This window comes from Ostreococcus tauri, assembly GCF_000214015.3.
Source record: "Ostreococcus tauri WGS project CAID00000000 data, contig chromosome 02, whole genome shotgun sequence".
NCBI classification, from domain to species: Eukaryota; Viridiplantae; Chlorophyta; class Mamiellophyceae; order Mamiellales; family Bathycoccaceae; genus Ostreococcus; species Ostreococcus tauri.
Genome location: NC_014427.2, coordinates 53,375 through 66,537, shown reverse-complemented (window position 1 = coordinate 66,537; position 13,163 = coordinate 53,375). Strand labels below are relative to the sequence as shown.

The window sequence follows — 13,163 nt, the reverse complement described above, 5'->3', positions numbered from 1 at the left end:
CGGAGAGCTCGCCTGCCAAGTTTCACATGTTTTGGCCGCTTGGTCTGCTAAACCAAGGCACCGAGCGCCCAGGGGCGAGGAAGAGCGCACGTCCTTGAGTTTTAATCGCGCGCCTCGACGGACGAAGTTGCAGGTTCACGGCGACGCGCGCACGCGACCGGTGAGCGAGAGGCTGCGGAAGCGTGAGAAAACACCCTTGCGCACAGTTCTCGGTCCTCTGTTGAGCCCGTTCAAGGCTCCGCGCCGCGTGAAAGCGCGAGGGAGGCAACACATGAGCGACGACGACCGAGCTGCTTTCGCCAAGACGGCTCACTTCGCGACGAAGACTGGGCAAGTTGCGATGACAGACCTATGCAGAGAATGGGGGTTAAGTAAGACGCAAGGTTCGATCTTTCCTTGGATTTGCACGACGCAAACGATCCGGTGGCGCGCACTTTGGACTACGAAGGTCTGCATGCCTCACTCCCTTCTTCTCTCCCACGGTAAATTTATGTTGCAAAAGTTGCGACACCCTCGATTTGCCCTGAGTTGTAACTCAAGAAAAAAGCGCGAAAAAAAAAGACCCCACCACGAATTCATGAGTCACGAACCGGTGCATCACTTTCCGAACGGAGGTTAGTAAAAAATTACATGAAATTGCTCGATTTTACCGAAATTTGCCGTCGTCGAACCGCTACCGCGAGCGTTGAAACGAGACACGCTTAAAGGAATATCGGTCGCATATTTAATTTTAACCTATATGGTGACCACGCGCCAGCGCTTACTTGTATGCATTAGTGTGTATCCACTGTCGATTCGTATTCACTTCACCTAAAACCTATGAATGATCGAAAATCGAAAATCGAAATCGGCAAATGTCGAAAACATTTTGCGTAGTAGAGGCTCTACTGTGGAGCCGGCGCCGCCACTCGAAGTAGGTCTGTCTGTCTGCTCGCTTTTTTCGCTACTTGGCACTCGGGAAGCTGACGCATGCGACTTGAGAAGTGCTGGTTCTGTAGCTCCACCGTATATCCTGGTCACGGAATATGCTTCGTGCGTAACGATTCAAAGATGTTCCGCTTCTGTCGCTCGAAATGCCACAAGAACTTCAAGATGAAACGGAACCCTCGGAAGGTTAAATGGACAAAGGCCTATCGGGCGATTCACGGCAAGGATTTAAGTGCTGATAACATATTCAATTTCGAGCGGCGGCGTAATCGACCTGTAAGATACAATCGGGAACTGACTCACAAGACTCTGGCAGCCCTTAGGACTGTTGATGAAATTCGTACTAAAAGGGATAAAAGGCATTACGAACAGCGCATGAAAGGAATATCTGATCGGGTGAGGAGGAAGGATAAAAGTGAATTACAGAAGCAAGTGCATTTGGTGAAAGCTCCAACTTCTGCTGTTCAGATTGCACAGACAACCCGAGAAAAGGTGGCTGTGTCGAAATATACAAGCTTGTCCATCCTCTATGAGTAGGTGTTAGAACTACGAGTACCACCGTAGGTTGATAAGGTACATCATATCCCCTCTAATTACTCTTCGGCCACCATAAAAAGTTAGGTGAACCAGCTAATGATGCTCTAGATGAACTGGGAAGGAGTGATAGTATCATCATGTCGTGATACAAGTACTTGTACTCGTGATGTGATAATGATACATCCCAACCCGGACGATGAGATGGTCGTGATACTGTGAGTATCATCATGTAAGGATTATTGCAAGCTAAACGCAATTATATATCCTTCCTGAGTTCTAGGATACGTAATTAGTCGTGACCCATAAGACCAGGGACTCAGCGAGATTATGGGCTCTCGTAATGTAATCATAATCAAACTTCAGATTTTTACACGCTAAAAGCGCCCGCACCCGCGATCACCGATAGTGTCGTAAGCTTACACATGATCACGATGAGAATGAGTGAGCGAGACAACCACGATGCTTGATAAAACAACAAATGATGTCGCGTTCGATAACAAGTTTTTGCTAAATATTCTCTACACCTGTGAGCTGGACATCAGCTCTCTGTCTTGTCCCAAACCATACAGAGTACCAACGAACTGGTTGAGGTCAACATTCATGAAATGTGTTTTCTGCAATTTGAAAAAGGTATGAGCAGTTAGCAAGCTATCACTGCCAGCCTGGTGCTGAGGTCCTATTCTTGCAACGCTCAGGTGCTCCGCGAGCTTACTGAGTCCACCGTGCATGTTGCCAACGCACTGTACGAGATGCTTTATGTCGATGATATAGGGAAAGTAGCACCGCAACAACTCGAAAAATTCTGTTTCGTTCTCGGGCAATGGTGCATTCACTAACAACTTGAGGAGATATCCAAAGTCATAACCGCTGTGAAATGTCAACCACCGAATATCTTCGTTTAGCACGACACCACTAACCATTAAACTCTCGCCGAACTGAACGACATCTATACCACGTTCTTCGAGCGTATTGAAATCGATACCACTGTGCTTCAGCAGCTCGATCGAATCTTGAGCGTAAAGCTCGTCCTTTAAGCTGAACTCCCTGAAGTTGAACTGCCATATGCAGTGGTATCCATCTATCAGTGGTAAGTTACCATCTGCATCCGTAAAAGTCAGGCCAAGCTGGATCAGTTTGAGCATATCCACGTTACAACGTAGAGTCTGGTACTGAAATTCCGACTGGTGCTTGAAAGACCCGACTGGCCGTGCAACCTGGAAATCAAAACTTTAGATAAAGATAAGAAAGACAAGTCAACGTTACTCACAATCCCTGGAAATTCGGTATCCATAGCAACAAATGGGTATGCGGAAACTATCTCACGAATCAGTGTGCACTCCTCATCGAGGTTGTGTGCCCAGACATCTCGCGTTCGTAAGTTGGACGCGTTCATTCGCATCCAACGGGTCAGCCAATGGAGCTGTTTCACACAGTACACCGCGTTCGAGTAGCGCGAACGCGCGGGGCCTCGGCGGCGGTGTATGCGGCGCAACGACGGAGGATGCAGGAGCCTTCCACTGACACGCAATCAGGTCGATCTGAGGTTCTGGCGCTGATAGAGGGGTCCTTAGGAGAAAATAGGCAAAATTAATTGCGTTATAGGTTAAAATTAAAAATGCGACTTCGGTCTCCTTAAAGGAGGATTCTTGTAACTTTTCCGAATTTCGTTTTTTGTGCCTTCTAAAAGTTGTGTGCGAAGCTTCCTTTTAGGGGCTATCGAACGCACTTGCGTTTCCTCGATTCGGTGCTGTACTCGCAAAGTTATGCTCGTTCGGGTGACGCGGTTGGACTCTTGGCTATATTCAATCCTCCGTTAACGACGACGGCGCGGCACTTAGCGACGCGCGCGGCGCTCAGGAATGGGTTAACACGGTGTGCGCGATGGTAGACCTACGCGTTCGTCCAGATCAAGCGTCAGATGGCGATTCTGACGACGACGGTGACAACGACGGGTGCGGTTGTTCGCGAGAGATTTCACGTTTCGCGCGCGATTCTCGTTGCCCGTCGCTCCGAACGATCGTTCGCGAGTGCGTCGCGACGCGGCGGTTTCACGACCTGAGGACTGACGAACGTTGAGTTCACGTAGTCTTGCTGCGCTTGCGCTCATGGGACTCGCTGGGACTGACATCCAACGGCCGCGAGTCGCACCGGGAACCGGGAAGGGAGCTCGTGGCGCAGAAGAGAAAAAGTAGACGTCGACGCAGTGAATTGCGTCGCTTAAGCGCTTCGAGGAAGTTTTACGTGACGAAAAACGCTGGGTTGGCGAGGATAGATCCCAACTATTGGTCTCTCGACAAGGTGGCGAAGAAGTTCAAGTTGAAGTCGCCGAACCCGGTAGTCGTTCTGAGCAAGCATCTCAAGGCGCACGGTGTAAATTCGCGCCCAGTGGCAAATGGTGGCCAAGACGGCCGATTTTACACGAGATTTTGACATCACACACAAAGCTGATGACGCTGGTGACTGATTTCGTGAAAGACAACGCGGTCAAGATCAGATCGACCGACGTTGCATTCCTTCCCAGTGGCGTCACGAGCGACGCCGCGATGGCGAGAGCCGAACTCGGGGTCAACAACGCCAAACGCGCGGTCGAGGATGCTGAAAGGAAGCGGCAAGACAAAAAACGCAAGGAGGAAGACCTCTTGTGTCAAGCGATTCAAGACGCGCCCACAATATTGGCGCGAATCGAGTCTCTCAACGATCTGCGCGCGTGTACTCGAGCGCAGCTCATCACGCTCCATCGCAGCGTTTTGAGACTTCATCCAAAGGGTCAGCCGAAAAAAGCTGACCTGGTCGCTGAACTTACGCAGGCAATATCAAAAGAGATTGAAAGTAGGCATCAGCACGCGGAGCAACGCGATGAATTGCCCGGCGTACCGATGCCAGTAGGCGTGGGGGACTTGCGCAAGAGCCCCAAAACTTGCCGCAATTTGCACCTGCAATTTTGCACTTGCATCTTGCAGATAAAATTTCCCCCACCCTTACGATGCCAGCGCCCGTCAACGTAATTGACGCAGAAATGCCCGAAATCGCCCACATCGAGCCGCTGACGGAGACGCAAACGTCACTCGAGCCGACGCCGACGGATGGGAAAGATGTAGTGTAATACTAGTGTTGTAATTATTCTTTGATTCTTTGAAATCGGCCAAGCGTCGGCGAGTTGTGAGAATGTAGCGTTAAGGAATCTTCCCCTTACATTTTCAAACGATTCAGATCCGCGGGCTGGGAGTTACGACGTCGACGTCCGTTCGTCCCCAAACTCAGCGTGTCACGAGTTCGCTAGCTTTCGCATCGCCTCGCAAAAAATTGTGCGGATCGCGCGACGCGCGATGCCGCGACGCGTCGCGGCGATACGCTTATATCGGTCGCATATTTAATTTTAACCTATACCCGGTATGACGACCCACTCATCGTGATACCACCAACCTAGGCGGGAAAGGCCAGCCTTCTAGCTAACAACGCAAGCAACGCGCAGTTGACCTTCCCACAAAACCCACGCCAAGTTAGTATGCAAGCATCGTTAAGTGCGCTCTATCTGGGATCCTATGCGAACCATGGAGAAGGCATGATTTCACTCGGTGCTTGCCCTAAAATACACGTAAGCTGTCGCATAGGATATGTTCGTGCGCGAAAACGAGCGTTTGGAACTCGAGTGACCGCCCATAACCCTGGAGTTGGCGATGTTTCGCGCATACATGATGCCATGAGAGCGCGATACGGTAAAACATCACAACGTGTTTTAGACAGCCTCGCGTTCGCGGCTACTGGTCAAGAGTACACCCGTTTCCATCCTGGAAAAGGACTGCAGAAAGCGTCTTCATACATCGAGGGACTGTCTGCGAAGCCTTTTCACGACGTCAGTGACCTGGATTACGAGTGGTTGAGAGGACTGGAAAGAGACTACCCAGTCATTCTAGATGAACTGGTTAGCGCATTAACGAATCCGCAGCTCTCGACATTTGGTAATCGCATTTGGGCAGCAGCAGCTAGAGAAGAGGCCGTCGCATATGGCCCAGACTGGAAGACGTTGGTGCTGCAGGACCGATGTGTTTGGGATGAAACAAACGCATCTCTGTTTCCCAAAACGGTTGAAATTCTCAAAAACCACAATGTGCCTTCTGTTGAAGCGTTTTTTGCTCGACAAGCGCCGAGTACGGGAATCAAACCCCACAGTGACTACACAAACTTCATACTCACTTCACACTTGGGATTGGACGTGCCAGAAGGCCAGTGTTGGATGAAAGTTGGTGAATTCAAAAAGGACTGGGTGAACGGCGGTGGAATGATAGTAGATACAAGTTTTGTTCACAGTACTGCGAATGAAAGCGATTCGAAAACACGTTACGTCCTCATCATCCGCTTTTGGCATCCTGAACTTACCCTGGCCGAACGACAAGCGCTTCAATTTCTGTTCGAAGCACTAGATGATCCATCAGATGAAGGGATCGCACTCGCGATACGAACTGCGTCGCGTCGCGAGGCAACTTTGAAATCGAGCTCGGGGAGTGCAAAGAAGGGATGCGCAGAACATCGAAGTTTAGGACTTCTATCTAAAGGAATGAAGTGAGCTATCTATAAGTGAATTTTGTAGCACGTATTACTTCGAGCATGCTCATCAAGAAGCTGGCGCAACAAAGCTTGAAAACAATTTTATTTGGAATTGAAACTGTGACAATTTTTGCGCTGCGTATGAATCGTGCTTCACCACCTCAAACTCGCCATCTTCACTGCTGTTTTTTCTGGAGCTTAGCTGCTGCTATGTGCTTGGAATAGTAGAAATGCCCAAACAAGCCGAGAAGGCTCATCATATAGACGAGCAGAATTTTGGACAAAAACTTGGGATACGTAGAGAACGAAGCGCAGTACAACGCTTGAAGTACGTTGAAGAAAAACTGAAGCATCTGCATTTGCGTTAGGTGGCGACCCCACCAAAGGTAGTTGGAACGCTTAGGATCTTCTTTTCCAATAAGGGTTGATAATAGATAATAGGTGTACATGCACACGTGTACCCATGAGTTCAAGGCCGCGCTGAAGTAAGCATCACCACCCGGAGCCCTCCGAGCAATGATCCACCAAATAAAGGAAATCGTGCTGTGGTGATAAATGTGTAGGAAACTTACTTGCCGCAAGTTATTCTTGAGAAGCATAATGTAAGTATCTACAAACTCGTATATTTTACTTACGTAAAAAATGTAAATGTAGAGAGCAAGCTGAGTTTCCGTGGCCTTGAATTCATTACCCCATAAAGTATATCCATTCTGATACGCTTGGGCCACACAACCAAGGCACATGTAAAGACTGAGGACTATCAAGAACGCATTATGACATATTATGAATCTTCTTAACCACGTAGGCTCTCTAATTTTCTTGTCTGAACTCCTGGTTAAACGACCATACCACAAGAAAACTGTGACTAAGTAGAACAAGAGGCTAGTCACCAGTGGGGTAGGGGATTCAATGGCGGGTAAATGCGCCGTACTCGAACTCACTGGCCCGATGTCCCACTGAAAACTGTCGGCACACGTGAAGACGACTTTGGAAATCGCGTAGTCCCACTTTGTCCAGAATCTGTGTAAAAAGTTGGGTGCACGTAAGCCACTCATTACGCCAGCTCGAGTTTATCAAGGTGAGCTAAATCACACGCTTCTCAACACGGAGAATTACTACGGCGTCTCAATACGATCTATGAGCGGTCGTGCGCGCGTTCCACGCTACCACTTTTTGGGTTTTCTTCTTAGTCCTTTCTAGGGCGGCACGCTCTGGTACAGAGCTTTTTTGTACCAGTACCAGTGTATCAGGCCTTTTGTATGGGCAAACAGTTTTGTACCAGACGTTTTTCAGGCGATAGATAACTCGTCGCCGATAACTGAAGTTATGATCGGTGCTCGTAGAGGGGCGTTTAGGGCAGTCAAGGACTAGTGAAGGCTAAGGGGGTGTGTTAGGATTATTGCAGGCTAAATACGGTTATATAGCCTTCCCGAGTCCTGAGTATGTGACGAGTTATGACTCATGACATGTAGACTCTAGTTCGAGGCAAGGATTATGGTGACAATACCTTTTGAGGGGGGTAATTCCGGTTCCTGACTCGTCAATGGTACCTGATGTATACATTGTTCACGTCACGGGCATTAAAGGCAATGTCTTTAACATCGTATGGTGACCACGCGCCAGCGCTTACTTGTACGTAAATAGCTCTTGAGTCATGATTTGTTACATTACCCCCTCCCCAAACGTCTGCTGTATTTAGCGAAATCCCAACACCGAGATCAGTCAAAATCCTCGAGGCAACGAGCTTACACATTATAATAATCGTCAGATTTGTACGCACAGAACGCGCTACGACGCGATCACCACAGGACCTTAAGCTTACATTTTAGCCAACCTAGTACGGGACGTATAGGGGCGGGGGACTTGCGCAAGACACCCCGAAACTGCCGAAATTTGCATTGCACTTGCATCTTGCAGGTGCAAGATGCCCCCATATTCCAGAGTAGGTAGGAAGACGCCATTTGTCCGAACACGATCATTATACTGTTTACCCATACGATTACTCGGCGCGACACTCGCGCGCAACGCTCGCGGCGTCAAACGCGCGCGCGCGGCGCGACACGACGCGCGAACGCAGTGCACACGCGTCATGGAAGACGTTCCGCCCACGCATGGTGACGAAGACTATGAATCCTCCGACAGCGAACCGCCGCTGAACGCTGATGCAGCAGAAGATGTTCAAATTCAAAACGACGTCCAACTCGTCGGCGAACAGTACTCCACGGCGGGGCTGTCGGAAACGATGGCGCTACTCAGCCGATTTGTGCGCATAGGCACTGGTTCTAATAAGAAGTGCAAATGCCGCTCGTGCGGCATGGAGTGGACAGAGTGTAACGTGACGCGAATCACGCGACACGTACTCACTGGAAACGCCAGAGGCCACAGATTGAGTTGCCACATCAAAACTTACATGGAGAAGCGCGCTTTAGGAGATCCGGGCAGCGCGTACGACGACGGATTGCCAATTCAGGATGATTTCGAGCCGATGCGAGCGTTTGTGCGGCTGCGCGCGAAGTACAAGCAGCACGCCGCGCAAATACCAGTCGCTGTGTTGAATCTCTTGAAGAAACACAACCAGATGGACGGCGACTCGCAAAAGACCGTGGATGACTTTTTTAAGAATAAGAACGAATTAAGTTCTTTAAGAGCGACCATGAACAAGGCGGTCGCGGAGTATATTTACACCGCAGGGCTTACGCTAGACTCGGTTGAGGGATGCGCATTGTCAACGCTTTTGGCTAAAATTCGCCCTGATTTGTTGCACAGGAGCGAAATCGACGAGATGGCGAAGCAAGGACACCTTCGCGAACGTGTAAACTGGCTGAAAAGCCGTCGATGGATGTCGGGGGATGGATTGGAAGAACTGTACGAAGACACCCATTCTGCAGTGATGCGCATGATGTCACGAGACCAACACATTACACTTTCGCTGGACGGTTGGTCTAAGCGTAAAGTTACAGGCGTCGTGAACGTGTGCTTATCATCCAAACTTTTGAATCATGAAGTAGTTATTGATTCGATTCCTGTCGATGGGCGCAGCGAAGACACGCAATTTCTCGTGGCTGTGGTGAAAAAAAATGTGCAAACTTTCAAGTCATACGAAGGCAACGTAAGCGCCGTCACTGGCGATAATGCTTCGGTCGTCGTTGCGGCATTGAAGCAGGTGCATGATGATCTACTTGTACACAAAATTATTACCCACGGGTGTGATTGTCATCGTTTGTCGCTCCTCGCTGAGGATTTGTATAAAGTTTTTAAACCAGTCATTGATGAAATCAATTCAATGATGAAAAAAATAAGGCTGCGCCAGCAATTGCGTCAGAAACTTGACGAGATTCGCGAGAGACGATCTTCAGCGAAGGACAAGATAAGAGGACTAACCTATATGTCGTTCACACGCTGGGGGACCATCCACAACGTTTGCTCCAGGATTGCTGAAAATCACATCACTTTCGTCGAGCTTCTTCATGCTGAAGACTGGCCAGAAACAGAGCGCATGATCAACTCGACGGTGGAGCGGGAACGGCCCGATGCGGACGTGAACGCGCCTAGTGCGAACGAGCGTATCGTGAGGTTCATCAAAAATACGTCAGAGTATCCGATTCGCGATGCTGCTACTCAGCTTGGCGCACTATTCAAACCAATCGCTCTCGCAGTCCAGCATCTTGAATCGCGTAGTGCGGGACTCCATGAAATGCTCCCGGTTTACGACAGCATCCTGCAAGATACACACTCCTGGCTTGCTCGTCAACACGACAAAGTTTGGTATAAGAATAGCGCCCTTCTCAGTACTAAGGCGCGCGATTCACTCGCAGATTTGAAGGATGCCGCTCTTGGCGTTTTCGAGGCGAGAGCGCAGGCAAAGGACAAGAAGATCCCAATTCTCACGGATCTTCACCATCTAGCGAGCGCGTTAAACGAAAGAGCGACGGGTTGCATTCTATCGTTGCGGGGCCCGAAAGTGAAGATTGCGAACGATGAAGCGGCCGCTTCCGCGGCGGTGCACATCATCCCTACCGATGACAACACATGGGGTAGTGAGCCGCTGCTGAAAATATCTGCTGCACTCACACAGTTCCGCGGCATCGCAAATGTATCGGCACAACAATTACGCGACGTAGAAAATGCGAAGAAGGACTTTCTTGGCTTGCGTCGAGATTGCCCAGAGGATGAGGTTCGAGCCGCGGCGAAAAGAGCAAGCGCTTTTGGGCGGGAGACTGAGTGGGTCATCGCCGTGCAAACTCTGATGCGCGAGTCCAAGTGGACGACCAAGTATTGGACAAACGAAGAAAGCTGGATATCCGAAATAGCGCGTTTGGAGTGCGTTGAACATAAACTACTCCGTCCCTTGGCACTGCGTGTCAACGCCGTTATTCCACATTCAGCATCGGTGGAGCGAGCAAACTCAGCGATGAAAAGGATCGACACGGATATGCGCGCAAGCTTGAAACACGATCGCGTACGCAAGCTTACGTTCATCCTACACAATCTGAAGAGGACGAAGCGCGATCGAAACTGCGGTGCACGCGCTATTCTGCGTCGCAACATCCAAGTGGTTGAGAGAGCCGTGGGCTATGATTCTGATGGCGACAACGACGCTGAAACGGACGTCGACGACTCGATTCTGAGTGAACTTGACGAAGAGGACGCTGACGAACTTTTAAGGTCACCGCTGGATATCGCAATCGAGGCCGAGGCATCAGCGCCGCGCGTAGAGGAGCCATGTGCGTCGCAGCCGTCCACAATCGCGCTCGGGATCTTGGACGAGAATGTGCCTCCAGCGCCGCCGTCGACCGTGCAAACGACGAACCACGGTCCGCGTAAAAGGAAGAGTAATTTCGACCGCGCTTTAGTTCGCGCGAACCGTTCGGTGCGGCGCTAAGCGCCGCGTGCGCGGCGCTTTGACGCCGCCGCCCCTGAATCGCGTGTTTGTAGCACCTTAAAAACACCCGCGTGTGCGGGCGCCCAACCCTAATCTCTTGCGCAAGACGCCCCGAAGCACCCGCAATTTGCATCTGCAATTTTGCTCTTGCATCTTGCAGGTAAAATTTCCCCCACCCCACTGTGGGGCGGGAATACGGCCTACGTAGTCGGATCCTGCGCAGTCGATGCGCACGTTTGCGCACGCGCACGCGGCAGCATGATCTTGCGGGCGGGGACAAGAAAAGGGCTCGAGTCTGCGCGTCTTGCACTATTCATAGTGTGCATAGTAGGTACTACGTTATATTTGTCCGCAACACAAACGCGGGGTAAACACGTCGTCTTTACAACCTCAAAGTGTAACGATCGACTTTGTACAGATCTCGAACGCACAATTGAATCAAACACCGAAGTCTTGTTCGCAAACTTGTGCCCAGAAATAATTGAGTTTGTGTCTGTACCGTCGCTTTGCCTTCAACGAAATCGTTTTGGCGTCCCAGAGCTACACAGTCTGTTCAAGTATGCTTATGAATTGTACCCGCGTGCGGTGACTTATACGTATGTAAACAGTGATCTACTCACAGACAGAAGCTTTTACGATACGATCAGCAAAGTAAGCGAAAGTTTGAAAGGTCACGAATTCGTCATCATTGGCTCGAGAGTCGACTCCGTTTGGAAGGAAAATATATCGTCCAATATGTATGATTTTTCCGCACTATTTCGCTCAGGAACTAGGGCGAGGCTGGATGCTATCGATTATTTCGTCACCACAAAAAGTTCCATAGACTGGCACAGGGTGCCACCATTCGTTATTGGTCGACCAGCTTTTGACAACTGGTTGGTAAACTATGTAGCTCAATCTCCAAATGTTATTCTAGTGGACGCTTCAAATACTATAAAAATGCTTCATCAGTCAGTGAAGAGCGGTTTAGATCACTGGGAGAGTATGTCCGACAAAGAAAATAGAGATTACAACCGTAAGCTTGCACGTGGTGGCTACCACACTGGATACATTTATGTGGCAAAGTGCCGTACACAATACCATTATTTTGGGTTCCGTCTTACTGGCAACTGTAAGCCATTCTGACAGGCGGCAGTTAACTCCTGTTCGTCCCGTCGACTACATGACTATTATTTTTCCATGCATGAAATTTCGTGGTAAGGCTGATGAAGAGATGAATTAGTAGTCTAATTTAGGGTTGTGCAATTTTTACTACGAAATCCATGAAGATATACGTAGTTTTATTTTAGACTAGTGCTGGAGGCAGTTAGTATAATTTTAGCGCCCCTTTTTCTCTAAAAATTATAGAATTATAGAGATTGCCAATCTCTATAATTGAATTTTAGAGTCGGAAAATCTCCAAAACTCTAAAAAATTCTCTAAAATTTGCCAAAATTTGTAAGCTTAAGGTCCCGTGGTGATCGCGTCGTAGCGCGTTCTGTGCGTAAAGATCTGATGATGATTAAAAATAGCGAGCCTGGTGACTCTAACTTGAGTCTACACGTCATGAGTCATAACTCATGACATACTCAGGACTCGGGAAGGCTATATAACCGTATTTAGCCTGCAATAATCCTAACACACCCCCTTAGCCTTCACTAGTCCTTGACTGTTCTCCCTCTTGCACTCTTAGAGCATCCCTTAGGCTTGGCAGAGCGCGGTGAAGTCGTGCTCGGCTTTGCTTCAGTCACTGCTAATCGCTAGCTTTCGCTAGCCTGTGTAGTCGTGCAATATGAACATCATCCTAGTTTTCACTAGCCTGTACTAGTGCTGTGGCTTCTGAAGGTTGTGAGCGTCGCGACTACACTGAAAGTATCGTGGTAGTCTTTTAACCAAACTTGGGTGAATCCCTGCACTACTAGGCTGGATTTCAACGTCCCATCTGGTTTTACTTTATCTACCCACTTCGTGCCGCATATATTCGCTCCTGGCTTCACATCAACTGCTTCCAATGTATGTTCTAGTAGCCCATTAAATTCCTTCTCTCGGGATGGTGTGAAATCGACTGTCGACTCATCAACTACTATCCCGTAGTCCTCCATGTGTGCCACAGCAGTGGCATAAACAACATGCGCTACGGGTGTAGATTCTCCGCGAATATCGAAAGGTATCTGTGGGTAATCACCCTCATACTTGGAAACTAGAAACATGTGGTGTGCCCGGAGATCTTGCTCCGATACTCTACCATTCTTACTGAAGTGATTAATGAGCTCTTCGATACCTTCCGCTGGCT

General features: G+C 49.2%; 8 protein-coding genes across 8 annotated transcripts; 6 read left to right on the top strand and 2 right to left on the bottom strand.

The window, feature by feature from the left end:
• Window positions 1-969: 969 nt before the first annotated feature.
• Window positions 970-1,464, top strand: OT_ostta02g00250 (Ribosomal protein L24e, conserved site; the record flags this gene model as incomplete). Its single annotated transcript, XM_003074706.1, has 1 exon — window positions 970-1,464. One exon carries the CDS (start codon window positions 970-972, stop codon window positions 1,462-1,464), a length of 495 nt encoding a protein of 164 aa, XP_003074754.1.
• Window positions 1,465-1,982: 518 nt separating this feature from the next.
• OT_ostta02g00240 (Ribonuclease H-like domain) lies at window positions 1,983-2,755 on the bottom strand (the record flags this gene model as incomplete). The annotated part of the gene is made up of 2 exons (XM_003074705.2): window positions 1,983-2,678; window positions 2,732-2,755. The coding sequence occupies 2 exons, from the start codon at window positions 2,753-2,755 to the stop codon at window positions 1,983-1,985; spliced, it is 720 nt and encodes a 239-aa protein (XP_003074753.2).
• A 627-nt stretch (window positions 2,756-3,382) lies between these two features.
• Window positions 3,383-3,894, top strand: OT_ostta02g00230 (unnamed product; the record flags this gene model as incomplete). The annotated part of the gene is made up of 2 exons (XM_022984966.1): window positions 3,383-3,416; window positions 3,551-3,894. 2 exons carry the CDS (start codon window positions 3,383-3,385, stop codon window positions 3,892-3,894), a joined length of 378 nt encoding a protein of 125 aa, XP_022840664.1.
• A 113-nt stretch (window positions 3,895-4,007) lies between these two features.
• OT_ostta02g00220 (unnamed product) lies at window positions 4,008-4,469 on the top strand (the record flags this gene model as incomplete). Its single annotated transcript, XM_003074704.2, has 1 exon — window positions 4,008-4,469. One exon carries the CDS (start codon window positions 4,008-4,010, stop codon window positions 4,467-4,469), a length of 462 nt encoding a protein of 153 aa, XP_003074752.2.
• Window positions 4,470-5,026: 557 nt separating this feature from the next.
• Window positions 5,027-6,028, top strand: OT_ostta02g00210 (Aspartyl/Asparaginyl beta-hydroxylase; the record flags this gene model as incomplete). The annotated part of the gene is made up of 1 exon (XM_003074703.2): window positions 5,027-6,028. One exon carries the CDS (start codon window positions 5,027-5,029, stop codon window positions 6,026-6,028), a length of 1,002 nt encoding a protein of 333 aa, XP_003074751.2.
• Window positions 6,029-6,185: 157 nt separating this feature from the next.
• Window positions 6,186-7,064, bottom strand: OT_ostta02g00200 (GNS1/SUR4 membrane protein; the record flags this gene model as incomplete). The annotated part of the gene is made up of 1 exon (XM_003074702.1): window positions 6,186-7,064. The coding sequence occupies one exon, from the start codon at window positions 7,062-7,064 to the stop codon at window positions 6,186-6,188; it is 879 nt and encodes a 292-aa protein (XP_003074750.1).
• An 869-nt stretch (window positions 7,065-7,933) lies between these two features.
• Window positions 7,934-10,891, top strand: OT_ostta02g00195 (Ribonuclease H-like domain; the record flags this gene model as incomplete). Its single annotated transcript, XM_022984965.1, has 1 exon — window positions 7,934-10,891. The coding sequence occupies one exon, from the start codon at window positions 7,934-7,936 to the stop codon at window positions 10,889-10,891; it is 2,958 nt and encodes a 985-aa protein (XP_022840663.1).
• Window positions 10,892-11,149: 258 nt separating this feature from the next.
• OT_ostta02g00190 (unnamed product) lies at window positions 11,150-12,016 on the top strand (the record flags this gene model as incomplete). The annotated part of the gene is made up of 1 exon (XM_003074699.1): window positions 11,150-12,016. The coding sequence occupies one exon, from the start codon at window positions 11,150-11,152 to the stop codon at window positions 12,014-12,016; it is 867 nt and encodes a 288-aa protein (XP_003074747.1).
• Between the last annotated feature and the right edge of the window lie 1,147 nt (window positions 12,017-13,163).